Below are 19,672 nucleotides of genomic sequence, written 5' to 3'. Positions count from 1 at the left end.
GCTCAGAACAGGCACATGCTCCGAACAGGCAAGCCCTCCGACAACACTGCAAGCAACAATACCGAGGGCCAAGTGTAACACTTACAAAGAATCGACAGTAAATGCTACAATATGAAAATGTGAAATAATATATGGGCTAGCATAGAGCTAGGTTCAACTACCGGAGCACAGTGGAATGTTTAAAGAAGACTCAGAAGCAGGGATTTAAATGCAAAAATATACCGGCTTTAGTAGTATAGAAATATGATAAAAGATTTGACGTCACAAATATGAACAAAGGAAAAACTGCAGTATCAAGTTCAAAATATCTCAACTCTATCTTGGGTCTATCTTGGGTGCACCCTTTAACCTGCATTTTCCGTATTAACCTTAAACTCAAGTATAAGTTTCAAAATTCACATTCAGTTCAAACACTCATAAAAAATTAAAAATAATAATATCAAACATTTTACAAACACCATTCACTGAAGGAGGATATACCACCACTCGGCCACTAACACACAGTTCCAGGAATTAAAAGGTAAGTTTAAGTTGAAGTCCAATAAAAAGGAGTCCCAAAAAAAATAGGAACGAAGTCTGGGGTGTTGAAAAAACCTGACCTGTCAACAGACAGGGTCAGAGAAATATCATGAGTATCAATTATCTATCTATTTTGTCTGTAGTTACATCATTAAATTTGCATTGACACAAACTTTAAATTAAACAATTATATTTGTGTACTTGCCCTTTAACACGGCAAGTTATAGATCAAAACAGTTTAGCTGCCATAGAAATCAGCAAAAAGTTACATAAAGTGCAAAATAAAATGACTTCCATTCATGGAATAAACTTGTAAATAAACAGCTTGTACCTACACAATAATTCAGTACAATGACTCCATTAATGCAAAATAAAATGAAATCCCTCATTGAAATGAAATGATCATGCTCACCGATTTCTGTGCTGAGAAGGCTGGACAAGCAGGAAACGAGGCGTCCAGGCAGAAAACCACGTGTCTACATAAACATGCAGTATAGCTAATGAGGCTAATGTAACTTCAATGCCTTTAAATCAGATACATTAGCTTTCATTGTGGATGAAATTACAATGAAATAAATGGTTAATGGACCGTTTGCATTACCTGGCTTCTTGAAGCAGTAAACAAGGGAAAGTTTTCAGCGAGGGAAAGTCACGGGGATGTCCGCACTTCCAAGCTAGCGCGAGCAGTTAGCGCGCGGCTAATTAGCAGCTAACAACAGCAACCGAGTTTACTAACTCACTTGTATTTACTCTCAACTACCGACCACTGCCGTTTTATAGTCTCCAGTAAAAACCGTTTTAGTTGTAGCTCCTAGTTGTCTTCTGTTTCTCTCCCTATTGCTTTAACTTTTATATCAACACACTATCACGCTCTCCGTCTCTCTGCATCTCGCGCTGGAAAACACTCACGGCACTTGCTACCTGACGGGAGCAGGTGGGCGGGACTAGTCGCCACAGCGGGTTGCTGGTTGGCTGAGATAACAGGTTCACAACTGTATTCATTGGATAGCAACCACAACTTTACACTTCACACTAGCTTAGTTATTTTTGCTTGAGTGACATTACAGAAGCACAGTAATTCATAATGTGAGTGTTTTTCTTTCTTTTTAATGCAACCCATTATATCATGTGGGTTACACAAGCAATGGACCCGCGCTCCCAACGGGCACGCCCTCCGACAACGCTGCAAGGAGCAATACCGGGGACCAAGAAATCAGCCTGCTTTGAACGGGCATGTGCTCCAAACGGGCACGCCCTCCGACAATGCTACAAGGAGCAATACCGGGGGCCAAAAAACCGGGGGCCGAAAGACCCGGCGCCAAAATACCTTGGGCAGCCCTGAATCGGCACTGCACTAGTTGCACCTAAAGCTACTGTTAGCAAGAATTTCCCAGATAAACATTACTATGAGGCTATGTGTAATTGTTATATAAGGCAATGATGTATACCTACCACCCACGCATTTGATGCAAAAGGATGCTTTCTAATGTTGATCATCAATATACATAAGGCCATAAAATCAGACCACAAAAGAAGACAATACTTTCCAAGCGATGTGTGTGTTTTATGACTTTGGTCAAGGTATGTACTGTGTGATGAGGACAAGTTTACTTCCCAGCTGGGACAGGTACTAATATACCTAGCTATATTTACCCTCCTTGACAAGAAATAATTAACTGCAAAGCATTATTTCACATCTAATTTATATTTTTTAACAGATTTCTACTGGACGTAAAGAACATAATCTCCAGCATGAACATATTTGCAAGCACACTAAGAGACATTTCCATCCCCTTCTGTATTAAAATGTCCGTCCCATCAGTGTGTTGAACGTAATCGAAAATGGCAGGGTGTACTTTCGGACTCATCCGGCTAATGCCGAGCGAGCTGACAGCAACACAGTCACCTGTGTGGAGGTTTTTTTTTTTGACAGGGGATTTTTTTTGCCGCCTGCTTCTTGGATTTGCACTGCAGGAGAATATAATCAGAGAGTAGGCAGACATGCCACAGGCTTAAAGGCTGGGGGCACAAGCTGCTCGCTGTGAGGTGAAACAGAGAGGTGGTCAGGTGGCAGGAGTGTTTGTGTGTGTGGGGGGAGGGAGAACTGAAGGAGGACAAAATGGAATAGTAAAGGGAAAGACTGGGAGGGAAGGTGGAAGAAGAGTGGTAGAGAAGATGGGTGGGAGAAAGAATAGGGAAATAGATGAAGAAAGAAGGAGAAGAGGACATGAAGTTAAAGAGATGAGATGGATGACTCTGTTTGAGAAACAGACGCAGAGTGGAAATCCACTGTCAGGCGGTAGCAGATTTCAGCTGGAGAAGAATGGCTTGACTATCAGAAATCCCTCACAGAGACACCTCTCACACAGTAATTTAGGTAAGGCACACATCCCCGCTAATCTATTGATCTGCTGCCAAGAGAGGGATAAGGCAAGTGAGCCCCGAACCTTTGGAGGCCAATTCTTGGACCTCGGTGGAGCAGCTATGATAAAGCTGCACAACTGGGAGCCAATACATTGAGATAACCTGCGCCAGGCAGGTATTTTTTTTTCCTGAGAAAATCCAGCCTTCTTAGAAGCCTAAATCACAACTTGACACTGCAATAGTGAAGATCACCCCATCACTCTAGTTCAGGTGTGGATGTTTTCTTTGCCCAAAAGAACAATACAATTAATAAATAATACAAAAGACTGCAGGCCAGAAAAAAAAAAAAAAGAATTAAAAGATGCTAAAAAGTTCTGTAGAGTTTAAGGAACATATTTCTCTGTGAGTCCATTGTTATTATTTTTTTCTTAGGTTTTTATTAGGGCTCTTAAAGGTAACGTGACAACACTTTAACTCATTAGCAGTGGTTGATACCTTCCCATCTTCAGGAAGTCATCTTCATTTGATATATTGATTCATTGCTGTTGGGATACTGTTCAACAAATACAACAATAAATGTATTTGAACAGCACTATCAGCCCTATCGTTAACATACTGTATACAAATAGAAACATGTTTCTTGTTTTTACGCTAGTCTTTTGGGTTCCATCTCCGTACTTTACACACAGACATGGTAATTGCAAAAAAAAAAAAGATTAAGCAAATTGCATAACCCGGTTTTTATTTCATGCATTTAATTCATTCATTAATTTATCATCATTTGGTATTTTGTCAAGGGGCGCGTGTTCAAGCTTAAACATGGAGTTTAGTTGCTATTTAAAATCCAAATGCCCATGTTCATGATGGGCAGAATGTTGTAGCTGAATGTCGCTTTGTCATATTATCTTCATGTGTATATATCAATACATTCCTGACCTAGAAGGGATACGTCTTAAAATGAATATGGCCATTAAATGCCGTGGGAGTGAGACGGACGACCATGAACGTCTGAATCAACGGGGGGGCTGCTCACTCTTCCTCAGATCTCATCAGGAGACCTCAGGGGTAATTAGAGACCAGTGACCTTTATTTAGATGGTATGACTCAAGCCTTGCCTTTATTCACCTCCGCTGCTGAGCCTTGTTTTTTGGATTATAATTGACCTGCTTATGGAAGTGGAACTTGTCAACATAATGTGTACACAATGGATGAGGAAAACATGAAAAATCTAAATCCCTGCCTCCCATCATTTCTTCTGCCTGTCACCTAGCGCCATGACAGAAATACCTGTTTAAAGCAATTTTCACTACGTTTATACTCTAATACTTACAGCGGCAACCAGGACTTAGAGAAAATTGCGGCAGCACTGGAAAAGCAATAAAAATGACTTGATTACGAATCACATAAAAACAGCCTAAATCATATAGTTTATATATCGGAATATAGTCTTCCAGATGAGTCACTGTAAAAACCACAGCAGGCACTAAAACAGAGTTTTATAACAGGACAAGGAACAAACTCCAAACTGAAACCACACCTGCTGTGCTATAACAAAACATTAACTCCTACTTGCTAGTGAGTCACAATCCTTAAAGCAGATACAAAAAAAAAAAAAAAATGAATATACAGGAAGTATCACATAATGTATGAAATTCAATAAACGTGACTCACTAACTGTGCAACGAGAGAAGAATAATCATAACGGATCCAATCCACATAATTGTGATTCATTTTACATACTCCTGGGCTGGTGGAAGCGGGGATGCCGTCCCTCCTACAGATATTGATGGTGTGAAACACTCATGCATTTGGATGAAGACTGTCAGTACTCCACTGGCAAATGATGTTACATAAGAGAAGTGGGATGTTTCATATGGGAGCCCGATGGAGTTTTTGGTGGTGGTGGAGTGGTAGTGTGTATAGCTTCAGGAGCTGCACACAGTGAGAACATGAAGCAACTGAAAGATTGCCTCAGTGTTCTCTCTTAAACTTTCACCATTTTAATGAGCCAATGTCATCAGCGAATTTCCTATTACTTTAGAACTGAAATGATATAAATGTAATATCAAATTTGAATAGGATTTGGAGCTGAAAATTATGCTTTTTGAAGTGCAAAAAGGTCACTTCGGTGACAGGAAAACAAAGAAGTACAGTTATAGTGATTGATTGGGAATGAGAAGAAAAAATATATCATGAATCCCATTATTTTAATCTGGGTCCAAAAGAATGAATTGTACGGATGAGTTTGTCTCTGACCAAATGACAGAACTTTCCAACCCATAATCTCTTCAGGGGTTTCAATTCTTCTCTCCTTACTGCAGTTCAAATGGAAAGGAATTTTACCCGCTTGGCGAAATGCATGAGAGCCGTTCGCATCTCTCCAAGGGCAACATCAATGTGGTTGAGGTCACACATGCCTGGAATATGTTAAAACCCAGTCCAGACTGGACTGAATTAGACAAAGGGACCAGCATGAGTATTCAGCTGACAAACAGCAAGGCAGAGCATGGTGTATGAAAAGAGCTTTGTTTCAAAATGAAACATCCATCATTTAAAAAAGTGACACCTACTCTGAAAACACTGACTGACAGCGTAAATTGGTACACAGCATGGAACAGTACCTTCCAAAAAAGGCTTACATAACTTTAATCCCTGCTGAACAAATATCGAAAATTAATTGATTGATAGATTTGATTATTATATTCCACGTTAATGTCAACGCTGTTGCCAAGACCTATTTAGTCAGTTTATTAAGTTGAGCTGAGTGTTAACATTTTCCCGTTTACCAATCCTGTAGTCGCAATTAGCATTAATTTTGTGCTGGTTTCTGGTAAATATCCGATATGCGCTCTCCTTTTAGCTCTGTTTTGGTCTCAACTCCTAAGGCAAATATCTGGCTCTATAGCTGCTAAATGCTCCATTATGTTCACTAGTTGCTGACTAAGTCTGTTGAGCAGGTGGTGTACCTCACCAAATTGCGTATCAATTACACATCAATTTGTTAGTCATTTTGCATGAAATAACAACGCCGTTTTTGCTTTTGGCGTGTCATTTCACGCCACGTAGTCTGTACTGAGCACAATGTAATACGTGATTATGCTATGCTCAGACCCAGGTTCGGGAATTTTCTTTTTGTCTCTCTTCTTTTAATAACTTTTTTCCAAAATTCAGTGGGCGAATGCATGCGCGTGATTGGAAGAGAGTATTACCCATAGAGTCCAGTAGAGGGCTTCGCCTGTGCTTATAGAACTAGGGTTACAATATCATAACCTTCCAGGTAGTTTTGTTGCCTAAGCCTAACATTAAACTGTTTCCGTGTTGGCGGCACGTAAATTAACACATTACGTGCTGCCACCACATAATGCGCCATTAACACTATGACTGCCAGGCTCTTTAGGGGTACTATTTTCTCCAAATAATACCATGCCAAAGAGCATCTGTATCATTTTGTTAGCACTGATGGGCCATTAACGCCTCATCAGTCTCCATCTCTTCATGCATTGTGACGACTCAGGCTGCGCTGCTGCGTTTCCATAGTGCAGTAATGACATCAGTCAATATGCAGCCCCCACACACCATACACAGCCAGATAATTCATCTAACAGAACCTACAGAAAACTGGTATACTCTTAGCAGTGTAAAATTTGCTATTTTCATATTATATATATTTTTAGAAAAATTATTTCACGCTGCCAACCGATGCAGTAATAGCCCACGGCTGATATCTTACACATATGATATGAATACTGTGGGCCTTCATAACTTAGTGTGATTATAAGTGCATGTGAGTGAATATTGGCGTGGAAATTAGTTTCTATGTTCCATTCATTGTCTCAATGTGAGTCAGAGGAGAGTACCAATGTTAATGCGATCAATATGACAATACGGGCACGTGCAGGATAGGTATTTAGGAAAAGTAAGGGCAGAAGGAAAACATATCATCCACAATGACGGAACAATTAAAATTTTGGAAACACAGTGTTAAATGGCGAGGGTTATGACGTATTTCTGTGAGATCACGTTGCTTTCTTTCAGGCTGCATATGATCCCAATAGCCTCATGTTCTCTCTGCCCAAACCCCAGCAACCTTAAGGCGCATCCTCACCGGCTGCAAAACCAGTCTGTCCCAAGACCGCTACACCTGGAGGCACAGCCAGGTGCTACAACAACTGGCGATTACCCTGGAAGGAAAGAGATCTACCACCAATGCCCTCCCTCCCCTGATGACAGGATTCTCAAACACCATCCCCTTCGTAAGAGCAGGACAACTTCCAGTGAAGCCATCTACAAGAATGGAATCGACCCTCCTGGACACTGACCGGGACTGAAGATGCAGGTTACTCTAAATCAGAAGCTCATCTTTCCACCAGAGATTATCACAACTAGTCCCAGGCCGGACTTGATCTTGTGGTCAACCTCACAGAAGTCCTTGTTCATCGTGGAGTTCACTGTGCCATGAGAGGCAGTAGTTGATGCAGCTGTATGAACGCAAAAGTCTGAGGTATGCAGAAATAGCAGCCGAGGTATAGAACAACGCGGCTAACGTACCCAGGTGCCCCCTGTAGTGGTACGGTGCCGAGGGTTTGCAGCTATGTCGACAACCAGGCTTCTGAAGGGGATGGGAGTACGGGGACAGGTCTTCCGACAAGCCGTCAGGTTGTTATCAGAAGCTGCCGAGCGAAGCAACAACTGAATTTGGATGAAGAGAAAGGATCTAAGCTGGGCTGCAAAATGACAAGCAAGAGGGTAAAAGCGAAAGGGGGGCGCACCTGGGACGCCAGGTGTCGCTGTTGAGCCCTTGTCGTGTCGTGTCGTGTCATGGGCCTATCAATGAAACACAGATGAAGTGATTACCCTATGCCCACTCACGACATCAAGAAAGTGCCGATTCAACTTGGGATTGTAATATCAAGTCCTACAAGCTCAACTATGAATAAGGTAAGGCTGCCTCTATGTTGCCCAAGTGGCTAAAGACGGAGCAAAGAAGTCACAGCGAGGGAATAAGACTGATGAGGGCGGTGAGATCGGGGTCAGCCCTATGTTCCCTCAGCCCTATGTTGGATGGGTTGGTTAGGTTAAGGCATGAGGAGTGCATTTCTGTGAAAAATTGGCCAGCAACATTGAGCAGGAAAGGCAAAAAGGAAAGAGGCAAAAAGTAAAAATGGCCTCAGTCAAAGATTCCAGACTGTAATAGGCCAGACTGGTGGCCAAGGATGAGAAAAGTTTGAGATCAGAGAAAAAAAAACTAATCGAGACCAAGAACGAATTTCAGCGCTGCGACCCTGAACACTGCATGCCTGGAGTTCATGGTCTTTGTGAAGCATATCAAATTAAACATAAAAAGACTTACTGCCAATGTCAAAAGCTTAAAAAAGGGACTTGAAATGTAACCCAGCACAAAAATAAAAGTAGAAAGAATAAGAAAAGTGAGGAGGACTGGAAGCTTTCTTGCTGGCAAAGAAAGAAGCACTGAACTAGAAATACTGTACGTCATCTCTCTCACGTTTGCCGGTTGCTCTCTATATGCTTCTATTCGTTCATGTTGATTGAAACATCAATAAGAAACCACCTCTTTGCAAGTCAGTTTCCTAGTTCTTCACTTCAGACGCACATTGATTTCACAAGTTGTTCATCCCCCATGTGTGGGCGAATATCGAGAGGCATCGGGTAATTTGATGGTGGAGTAATAGAAATAAATTTAATTTACACAATGACCAGGCAACGTGATACAACATCCCCAAGGACAAACACTGAGTCATCAATTAAATTAGATGAGCAGAAGTGCTTTGGTATCTTGGCACATACTTGAAGAGCCGCAACACACAACCGTATGCGACGACGACACACACACACACACACACACACACACACACACATACACTCAAAAGAGTTTATGACTAAAACTTTTAAGAAGGGAACACAGTAGGAAAAAAACACATAATTTTCCCCATCTCATTCTTGAGGAAAATCTAATCAGCGCCGAGGCAGCTCTGACTACCTCAGGTGTAAGAAACAAAATAGTGGTTCAATACTGCACTGGGCTGAGAATGAATATCACTAACTGTGTATCGTAAGGTATCATTTGATATGAAGCACCATCACAGTGTAGAGGCTTTTTGGGTTCTGTTTTCTAATTTGCTCTTTCTTTCTATTTTTGTATGTGTCCCAAATGTGCAATCATGTGCTTCCGCCTTTCATGTCGGTGTTGTTACATCTCTCGCGGTCTCTGTACGCTGTGGATCTGTCATTGATCACTGACTTTGATCTCTGAGAACCTCACATGATAATATGCATCATCATCATCATATCCTCAGAGGCTCGAACAGGCTTTTTGACTTTGGGTGCATCCCAAATCTCTTAATTGCATCCACATCAAAGAACTAGCGGCGATGAAGGCCGACTGTTTTGTTGTCAACAGGTTGCATTTGAACTCACCGCATAGACTACAACCGACAGTTAGCATATACTGTACGTTCTGCGCCTGCGTGAGAGGAGATAACTCTCCACACCGGCAGGTGGCGGTAGTCTGTATTCATCATTCAAAGAAGGGAAATAGGAGGACGGCGGATTTACAAGCCGTCGTTATGATACGCACATGAAACAAAGCGGCATTTGCCGACCATTTTAACACCACTTTCACTCACTGCTTAGCTTCTTTCCAGCTGGCCATGTCGTTGTGAAAACATCCGTGTTTCTAATTACATCCATTTCTTAGGTCCATCTTACTAGTACTTTATGCTTCACGTTTTGCATTAGCTAATGCATTAGACGGCGGTGGTTGTCCCTCTTTCTTCAGTCAGCTTGGTTCTCAATTGGATATCGTTCTTTCTCGCGTGACTGCGTCATCGTCTGGACTTCTGAGCCGATCGGGGGATGTAAAAAACACTCCTAACATACCTCATACCACAGGAACATCTGGAAAGATAATCTTTAGAACCATCTCGAGGGCTTTACTGACCATTGTCAGGTCTCGGGCCAAAAATTGGCTTGATTCTCATGTCGAAATTCTGTCTTGTTTCAGCCATTGCAACAGTGGTGCTGTTCCTCACACATACTGAGAAAGCTCAGTCACTCACTGCTAAGAGGACTTAATGATGCACACCTGCTTTCACTTTCACTGATTGAGCAGATGAACTGCAGCAACATTACAGGCAGAATCAACAAATACACAGCGCAGTATGGCTGAATGCTTTTAACATCATAGCCTTATGGATCACAAATAAAACTACAACATTTAAATAACCTTGTGTTCTGTTGTTTGTATAATCTGACTGATGAACATAAAGCCTCTGAACACACAGGTGGTTTCAGTTATTCTGGCTGATTAGACCTCTGCTGCAGGTTGAAGGTGGGCTGGAGCCCTGATGGGAATTTATTAGGTCACAAATCTTCATCTTCCAACAATGCTGTGTTCAGCACAAGAGTGAAGCGAATTTTTTCACCTCTCTTTACGCGCGCGAATTGGACCGCAGGAATCATTTGTGTTCATTCGCACTAGACACGCCAGAGAGGAGAAGAAGCTTGTCTCCATAGATACCAACAACTTTTCTTTCCACTATTTCTGCCATCAACCGTGCAAAAAATAACCACTGTTGCTGCTTTGTACAGTACCTGTCGTGGAAGTCCCAGATATGTCAGAAAACCAAACGCCGTCGTGTCTTGGTTCAGAACATCACCTGGTAGCGAGCTGTAGCCTATTCCTATACAGTGACATTGCACTGACTGTGTCTAGCAAGCCACAGGCCGCTACTGTGGTATGAACCCAAAATAAAAAGATTGTGCTGTGATTTCATTGCAATAAATACATCAAAAGGATGCCGAAATAACTACATAATGATGCCGATTTGTAAAAAGTATAAATTCATGCCTTGTCAGGTCTATCCGCAAGACGAATATCAAACAATTTTTAAATTGCATGTTTTCTGTATGGAGTTCGGATCGATCAGTGCCAGGCTATGCAGCTGCTCCATCAACACTCAAAATAAAGTCATCTAGGCATAAATACGGCAGCAACGTCGTTTTTAACATAGACAGTCTGTGGTTTATACATATATATTTATACACTATTATACACATATATAGGTCCGGTCTCTGTACAGATATGATGTACTATCGTAGCACTGGGTGACCACAGACAGCTACAATATTTGTTTCTTCCATTTCTGATTCAACAACGTCAGGACATCAGTGATGACAGGAGGAGAATCTCAACGCTACTAGGGTTTCACAATGTATTTCAACTCCTGCGAATGACGCGAATTCCGCATGTTCACGTCGTGTCAGTTAAATCACCCGGCACTAATTTGCATCTATTCGCCTCTTTGCAGTTAGTCTGTATGCAATCGCGACTTATGAACAATTTCCATTTAAGCTTCTATATCTAGTAATGAAAGATTAAATTAAAATAGTGTCCTCATATTCTTCCTCATCTAGTTTTATGGTACTCCTCTCTCCCCCAAACCAACCTGGGGTCGTAATATACAGTCGACCCATTTACTGAGAGCTGTCTATTAGTTCTGAATGATATTAACATAATAATAGAGTGATTATCTCACCGTCAGCTCTGTGATGTCAGCAACTCTTTTATATTGTCTATTTTTTGTTCTCTCACTCCTGTGTAGTTACTATATTTAGCATTTACACAATCAGCAGTCTTCAGTAATTCCTGCCATACGAGTAGCCCCGATTAAGTGTGTATAATTTGATTAAATGGTTTACATGAGAGGTGGAAAAAGAACGACTGATTGAGTAGGTCGATCTCCTCTCTCCGGTATGGCACCCACACTGTTAGATAATTGCTTCCTTCCTGTCATAAACTGCAGTCACATTACTGCCATGGCATTTGCTCCCACGTAACTTTGCTGCCAAACATCCAACAGCTGAGACTCGACGGTTGTAGAGGCTCGACACGAACAGCAGGGAGCAGCTGTGACCATAACCGAGAGTTTAAGGGTTTGTGGTCACAACTTGTGAAAACACCTGTGGACAAATGTATTCAGATGCATGTCCAAATAACACTCTGTGCTAAGTGGATACAATAACAGCTCTCAGCATTTTGTGATAATGAACAGAAAGTGGCAGTTGTGTTCCGAAATGTTCAGATAAAGACGTTAGGGATAAATGATCCGTTGTACTACAGCTATACTGCAATTTCCAGGACGTCAACATGTTGTCAGATAAGATAGATGTAACTCTATACCTTTGCCTCATTAAGTATGTACGTATCTATGAAAATGCAAATTAGTCTGACTGAACCTGAAACTTGCCAGTTGACCAACATGTTGGCTGGTACTCGCTGTGTCCTCAGGATAAATGGATGGAACAGCCCAACGCTGTTCCATCATGCTGTATAGAAGAAGACTTGAAACTAGCGATTGAGACTTTAAACTCTGGCTTATTGCTGGCCATTAGAAAGAATGCAGGTTTAAGAAGAGGTGGTCGTGTTGCTCTGTCTCTACCTATCTGGCGTGGAGAGGAGGTTGTGTTGCTCTGGCTCTACCTATCTGGCGTGGAGAGGAGGTCGTGTTGCTTGGGCTCTATCTGGCTGGTGTGGAGAGGAGGTTGTGTTGCTCTGGCTTTATCTATCTGGCATGGAGAGGAGGTTGTGTTGCTCTGGCTCTATCTATCTGGCGCGGCGAGGAGGTTGTGTTGCTCTGGCTCTATCTGGTTGGCGTGTAAAGGAGGTCGTGTTGCTCTGGCTCTTTCTGGTTGGCGTGGAAAGGAGGTCGTGTTGCTCTGTCTCTATCTGTTTGGCAACGCCGGGAAGCTGCTTGACATCATCCTGGATCCACCTTCTCACATATGTTCACATTATGTATTATTTTTTGTCATATGGATTGTCTATGTTGTTACTCTGTATACACAACATCTATTGCACGTCTGTCCATCCTGGAAGGGGGATCCCTCCTCTGTTGCTCTTTCTGATGTTTCTTTCATTTTTCTCCCTGTTAAAAGGTTGTTTTTTTTTTTACGTTTTTCCTTATCCGATGAGAGCGTTGTACTGTAAAGGTCAGAGGATGTCGTATCCTGTACAGAGTGTAAAGCCCCCTGAGGCAAATTTGTGATTTGTGATTTTGGGCTATACAAATAAAATTAACTTGACTTGACTTAAGGCACTTCCACATTGTATTTCACTTTTCAGAACCAGAGGTTGCCGCCTGGTGCATATATGAATCTCTACCTTCCCTCTTGCCTGTGCTGTCTGTACTACGCAGGTTACAATTAGTAATAGCGTCTCTCTATTATTACATCTTCCAGCTGAAGGCAGCTCCGAGCACTGCTCACCACACTGGCTTATGTTGTGGACTGAGGGAAAAGGCTCATGCACCACTTCTCCCTCTCCGTACTGGTTGGAGCCCACGCCCAGTAGTTCCTCAGGCTGCCCACACATCTGCGGCCAGTCACAAGCATTATCACCCGAGCCTCGAGACCAGCCCGGCGAGGAGTTAGACAGCTGTGTTCTCCAGCTGTGATTTGTGTAAGTCATTTAAAAGCCCGGCTGCCTGGCTGATTTGGAGCACCACGCTGCTTTTCTGCTCAGAGGCTGCTGGACTTTTAGTTGGTAGAAAGCTTTAGTGTCAGGAGGGCAAAAGAGATAAGCACCTAAAACTTGTAACAGAGCAGTTTGGATTGCCAGGAGAAGAGAAGATGAACTCCCTGTAATTTACTTTACTCTGCTTTATACGACTTTTCAGAGGGACAAATCAGTCTTGTCATCACGTTTCCAGCTAAAGCACTTTCTCAGCATTCTTCTACTGCCTTGTCTGCCACACTTTTTGCTGTGATCATTGTGTTCAGAGGCATCTGTGAAGCTAAAAATGATTATTTTATTATGGATATAAACATAGCTGGAGCTGAAGGTAGCTCTTCCTTATGACAAGTCTTGAGAAGTGCATCGATTGATCCCCCTTTAACGGGCAGTTAAGTTTGATTAGTAATGTTTTACAGTTGCGTCGAATGACTGTAGCGCTGCACTAACATCTTCTGTCCTACTTTCACTCTCTAACCAACACTTTCACAGCCTGTACCATGCTCTTTGTGTTTATTTAATGCCGTCCAGCTCTTTTTGTCTCTTTGCATGTATTATTCCTCTATTTTCTTCGCTGGGAAAGATGTACTTTGAAAATAAAACTAAATATTTAAGAGCTTCTCCGTGATGCTTCTTGTGAATTACTGGTGGCGTGACAACCAGACTACTTCCTGCAGAGAGATGATTGGCCTTGAAACATCCATAGCATCAGTCGGCAATTCAGAACCTAGAATCAGGCATTAAAACAACTAGAATTACCGCCTCACGGTTGTATGCCTCCACCACAAACCAGTCAGGTTGCAGTTTACATCCATGTCTGTCCAAAATGTCATCACTTCCTCATTTTATCCTGTTAGACATTTGTGTGAAATTGTCATAGCATATGAATTCTTGAGTTATGGCCAAAAACTTGTTTTGTGAGCTCGGACCATCATAGGGCAGTGGTGGTCTAAAGGTTAGAGAAGCAAGCTTGTGACTGGAAGGTCATTGGTTCAATCCCCCGGACTGGCAGGATTAATCTACCCCTCCCTAATTACCACCACTGATGTGCCCTTGAGCAAGGCCCTTAACCCCAACTGCTCCATTGAAGCTGCTCAGTGGCCAGCAGATCAAACTGTGGTGTAAAACTGTGTAACTGTAATCAGGGCATTCCTGAAAAAGAGAGGATTGCTGTCAGTGAATCTCCCCTGAATAAATAATGGTAAAAAAAATAAATAAATACTAATGCTGTGTTCACACCAAATGCGAAGCGAATATTCACCCTGCGTGAATTTGTTAATTTGTGTTTATTCTAGGGCTGTCAAAGTTAACGCGATGATAACGCCACTAACTCTTTAATTTAAAAAATGATAATAATAATAATTTCTTTTTAGGTTGTAGCGGGTTCAGTTTTAAAGCTAGAGTGAAGATACTGGTATCAATGAAACAAAAAAAACCTAAGGAATCCATTGTTACCAACCATGTCATACTAGCTTGTCGCGAAGGAGAAAGATAACACTCCAAACTTGAGCTAAAGGTCCCTTGACCTCTCACCTCAATATATGTGAATGTCAATGGATTCTATGGGTACCCACGAGTCTCCCCTTTACAGACATGCCCACTTTATGATACACACAGTGCACACTGACACACTGACAGCTGTTGTTGCCTGTTGGGCTGCAGTTTGCCATGTTATGATTTGATCATATTCTGTATACTAAATGCAGTACCTGTGAGGGTTTCTGGACAATATTTGTCATTGTTTTGTGCTGTTAATTGATTTCCAATAATAAATATCTATTTGCATAAAGCAAGCATATTTGCTCACTCCCATGTTGATAAGAGTATTAAATACTTGTCAAATCTTCCATAGTCAAGTCAGGACACTGAGACACTGACAGAACCGTCAATCAGCAGCAGATTGAAGGCGGCCGGTTTTCAGCAGTCTCATACGGTGTGTATCAGTGTGGAAGACCTTCAGCGTGAGTGAAGAAGAGATAAAGCTATAATTTGTCCAAAAGTCCAAAATAAGCCATCGAGGAACAACCTGAAAAACACTTGGAACAACTAACTGAATCAGACACTTTGTATATTGTAATTCATTCCCATGATGCTGCTCAGAGTAATCACAGTAACCGGCTCGTCTGCTGACAGCACGGAGCTAAACGGCTTTGTTAACGGAGGTTCCATTGGGTTACATTATGTTCAAGCTCTACTCAGTAAAAATGGCAATCGGGCGATGGTAAACTACGCTATCATGATGCGTTCAAATGTAATCTTGTGAATTGTAGTTTTGGGCAAGAAACTTGAATAAATCCAGTTGTTGTTTAAAATAGATAATAGAGAGAGAACTATGACCTAACACTAGCTCTAAGCAGTTTATAATACAACATTAGAACTACTAACACCAAGATTTTTTTTAATCAAAGCAACTATTTAAATAGAAATACAATCATTTATTTCCTAATCATTTGAATTGTGTGTTTTCATGCAAATAGCCGCGATAGACGACAATAACAAAGTAAAAGGATAACATTTAGAATTTTTGGCGGTTGGAATGTAGCACAACATGGAAGTGAAAGCAGCGCTCTGTCTATTTAATATGTGAAATAGCAATACAAATATTTTGTCCATAAAATCTACGAATAATTGTGATTTCAATATTGATCAAAAATAACCATGATTATCATTTTGGCCATAATCGTGCAGCCCTAGCTCTGATACATGCTCCAGAGTCTTGCATAAGAGAAATATCTTTCCACTAAATACCAATACAGACAGACCTGGACCTCCGTCCTCCAGGAGATTTAGCCTCTCTAACAACTTACTTCAGTCCAAGGGGGCTTATTGGCATGGCTAACATACCTTTACATTACTAAGCAACTGTGAATTAAAATAAAAAATCTGGTCATCTCTCTAGGTTCCATGGTGGAGAGGAGGTCGTGTTACTCGGGCTCTAGCTGTTTGGCGTGGAGAGGAGGTCGTGTTGCCCTGGCTCTACCTATGTGGCGTGGAGAGGAGGTTGAGTTGCTCTGGTTCTACCTATCTGGCGTAGAGAGTAGGTCGTGTTGCTCTGGCTCTATCTGTTAGGTGTCGAGAGGAGGTCGTGTTGCTCTGGCTCTATCTGTTTGGCGATGCCGGGAAGCTGCTTGACATCCTCCTGGATCCACCTTCTCACATGTGTTCACATTATATGTATTATTTTTGTCATATGGATTGTCTATGTTGTATTTTCATTAGGTTGTTACTCTGTACACACAACATCTATTGCACGTCTGTCCATCCTGGAATGGGGATCCCTTCTCTGTTGCTCTTCCTGAGATTTTTTTCCCTGTTAAAAGGGTTTTTTTTGGTTAAGTTTTTCCTTATCCGATGAGAGGGTTGTACTGTAAAGGACAGAGGGTGTCATATCCTGTACAGATTGTAAAGACTCACGAGGTAAATTTGTGATTTTGAGCTATACAAATAAAATTGACTCGAATTGACTTGAATATAATACAACCAGCCTTGTGTTTTTTAACTGTACTGTCTTCCAGCTCTGAAATCCTCCTTCCCTGAACTTCTTCCCCTGTCATTTTTTCAGCACCCAACATGCTGAAGCTCAGCCAGCCTCACATCCTGACCTTTCTTCAACCTTGACTTTTCAATCCCTCCTTAGTCTTGTCCTTGTTCTTTATTCTCCCTCCCCACTCTTGTATTTTATCAGCAGAGTTGTCACCCATCGATAGCTCTGACCTTCTGGCTTATTTACCAGTCAAAGAACTAGAGGAGACCATTCATTACCACTTCTCTCACTGTAAGGAAGAACGCTGGCGTTCACAAAGCATGTCGAAATTACTTAAAAAATGCAACAAATGCATCTCCCAGATTGTTTTTTTAAATGCAAACTATTAAATATAGAGTTGATATTCAATAAAATAATTTATTCTCTAGTAAGTAAGAATGAGCGATAAAATAATGATGTATTAATTCCAGCAATTCAGACAGTAAAGACTTCATACGTACCAGGGTCTGACTTGGAGAATGTGTCCACATCCAGCAGACTCCTGTGGAAACAGCAGAAGCGCAGGTAAAAATGGATCCTTTCTGCATTTTTCATTGTTTTGAGACAATGTATTCATTCATTAACATTTCCTGAATGCCATTTTTCATTCCTTTTGTTTTTTCGCTCCCCTGAGTGTTTCTAAAAGTCTCAGCTAAGTCCCCGAAAGTTAGGTCATGGGCAGATTTAAATTGCTCCCCTAGAAACTAACATCTAAAAATACTGTGCTGACAACCCTTTCACCGAAATGCGAGCCACAGGAAGACATATAAGATAATGTAGTCTGCACTAAGTTACTATAGTCAAAGTCTGATGAAGACCCTCAGGAAGAGGAAGATGAAGTAGTAATACATGTTAATGTTAGTGTTAATTAGTGAGCTGTAAAGATGCTGGTAGGCAGATTTTGTTACCTTTAGACAGAGCCAGGCTAGCTGTTTCCCCCTGCTTCCAGTCTAAGATAACCAGCAGCTGCTGTAGCATTTGTCATTATGTAACTAAAGGGGAGCCACCCCGGGCAAAGAACGTATATTGCTCAGAAGTGAAGCAGAGCTACGCTTCCGCCATTATGGACTGAAAGCGACTACCGGATGGCAGTAAAACGTCCACAAAATTATTTCTATTCTATTGTCATATTTAATGTCTCTACCAAAATGGCCTGTGTTGAACAATAAAATATTATAAATATGGATGTAGAAGAGGCTGTGCCCGGTGCTTTTGCCCTGCATGTTAAAGTAAATAGCCTAACGTTACAGCTACGTTCAAATCTGTTTATTTTGTGCATGCTACTGGCACTACTAGCTACTGGCCGATAGCCAGTTGTTTGGGAACAGAGACGTTAATACATCCACCGTGGTCCAGGCTTACAGCATACAGCCCATGGGTGTTTTATAAGATCATAAAAGTGATGAATTACAGCCAATATATCCATTATTACAGCCGCGTACAGCTAACAGGAACCGGATATGTCATTTAAGCGTGCAGGGCGGTGCAGTCCCGTGGGTCTGATGCACGTTCATTATGCTGAGGAAAAATAACTCCGGACTCAGCTATTAGTGAATTTTACAACTTTTAGGACATAATGATTTAAATGAGTTTGTACTGGGAAGTTCAATTACCTAAAAAAATATTATCCTACATTCATGGCTATGGACTCATTGGCGTATTCAGTCCAAAATGGTGGCAGCGCTACCGCAGCACCATCTAATGTCTGTTGCCAAAAAAGCACTGGAATTTTGTCTCTTTGCATCTGTACTCTTTGCCCCAGGTAGATATCACCATGAAACTTCCCCGGTTGATTACATACATGAAGAAAATTGTTTTTTTGTATTACAAGTTTTCAGAGATTTTATTTTTAAACATGAAAATGAGGCATGATCCTATGCGCTAATTTGTATACATTTTCCTGAACAGAAATCTGAACATCGGATAAAACCAGCTTCAAAATTCTTCATTCGCTCATTTTGTTGACATATTAGAGTTAAAGGTTTTTACTGAGGGAATTTTGGATATCTCTTTGTATCACTTAAAATACCAGAAAATACTGTCAACAACAAAAAATGTTCGATAAATCAGGCTATGAATGATAAATGAACAAACCCCTCTATAAACACCTTCAGAATACAGAATGAAACTGGACAGTTTGGTGCATGTTAGTTCTATTGAAGAGGAGGTTTCTTCAGTGTCTGAGAAAAAAAAATATTTTGAGAAAATGGCCTTTAAAAACATGTATTGTAACAGTTTTTGCAAGACATTACAGGTGAATATGGTAAAACATTTCAACTAATAGATACCACCATGAAATCTTTCTGAAATTGTATGTTTGAATATGCAAATGAGAAATTATCTAATGCTAATAACTTTTGATAAATTTAGGAGAAATCTACAGACTCAAATAGACATAGCATAAGTATATATAATATAACATATTACAATAAACACCTAAATGTGTATTTTGGATGTTTTCTTTGCACTATAGTCTGAAAGAAGACATGTTATGGAAACAAAAGAGCCCAAAACTATCCGATCAGACCCCACACACCCCGGCCACTCCCCATTTGAACCGCTGCCGTCTAGCAAATGGTTAATAATAATAATAATAATAATATCCTACACAAACAGACTGAGGAACAGCTTCTTTCCCAGAGCTGTGGCCTCCATCACACCCCTCCCTGCCCAACCACAGAGCAGCTTACAGGAACTGTGACTATACAGACACACACATACATATCAAGGACTGTGGC

General features: G+C 41.3%; 1 protein-coding gene and 1 long non-coding RNA gene across 2 annotated transcripts in view; both read right to left on the bottom strand.

Annotated features, from left to right (window-relative positions):
* Positions 1–19,672, bottom strand: part of LOC119490004 (copine-9-like) — an 88,015-nt gene that overhangs the window by 65,967 nt on the left and 2,376 nt on the right. Inside the window, exon 2 of the mRNA XM_037773109.1 lies at positions 17,396–17,436. Coding sequence (XP_037629037.1) covers positions 17,396–17,436 — 41 coding nt within the window. The remainder of the gene's footprint in view (positions 1–17,395; positions 17,437–19,672) is intronic.
* LOC119490005 lies at positions 204–1,372 on the bottom strand. Its single transcript, XR_005207306.1, has 3 exons — positions 1,121–1,372; positions 932–995; positions 204–599 (listed from the first exon to the last, which is right to left on the bottom strand). It is a non-coding gene; the product is annotated as an uncharacterized LOC119490005 (long non-coding RNA).

This window comes from Sebastes umbrosus, chromosome 6 (genome assembly GCF_015220745.1).
Source record: "Sebastes umbrosus isolate fSebUmb1 chromosome 6, fSebUmb1.pri, whole genome shotgun sequence".
In the NCBI taxonomy this organism is placed as follows: Eukaryota; Metazoa; Chordata; class Actinopteri; order Perciformes; family Sebastidae; genus Sebastes; species Sebastes umbrosus.
This window is presented reverse-complemented; position numbering and strand designations above follow the sequence as displayed.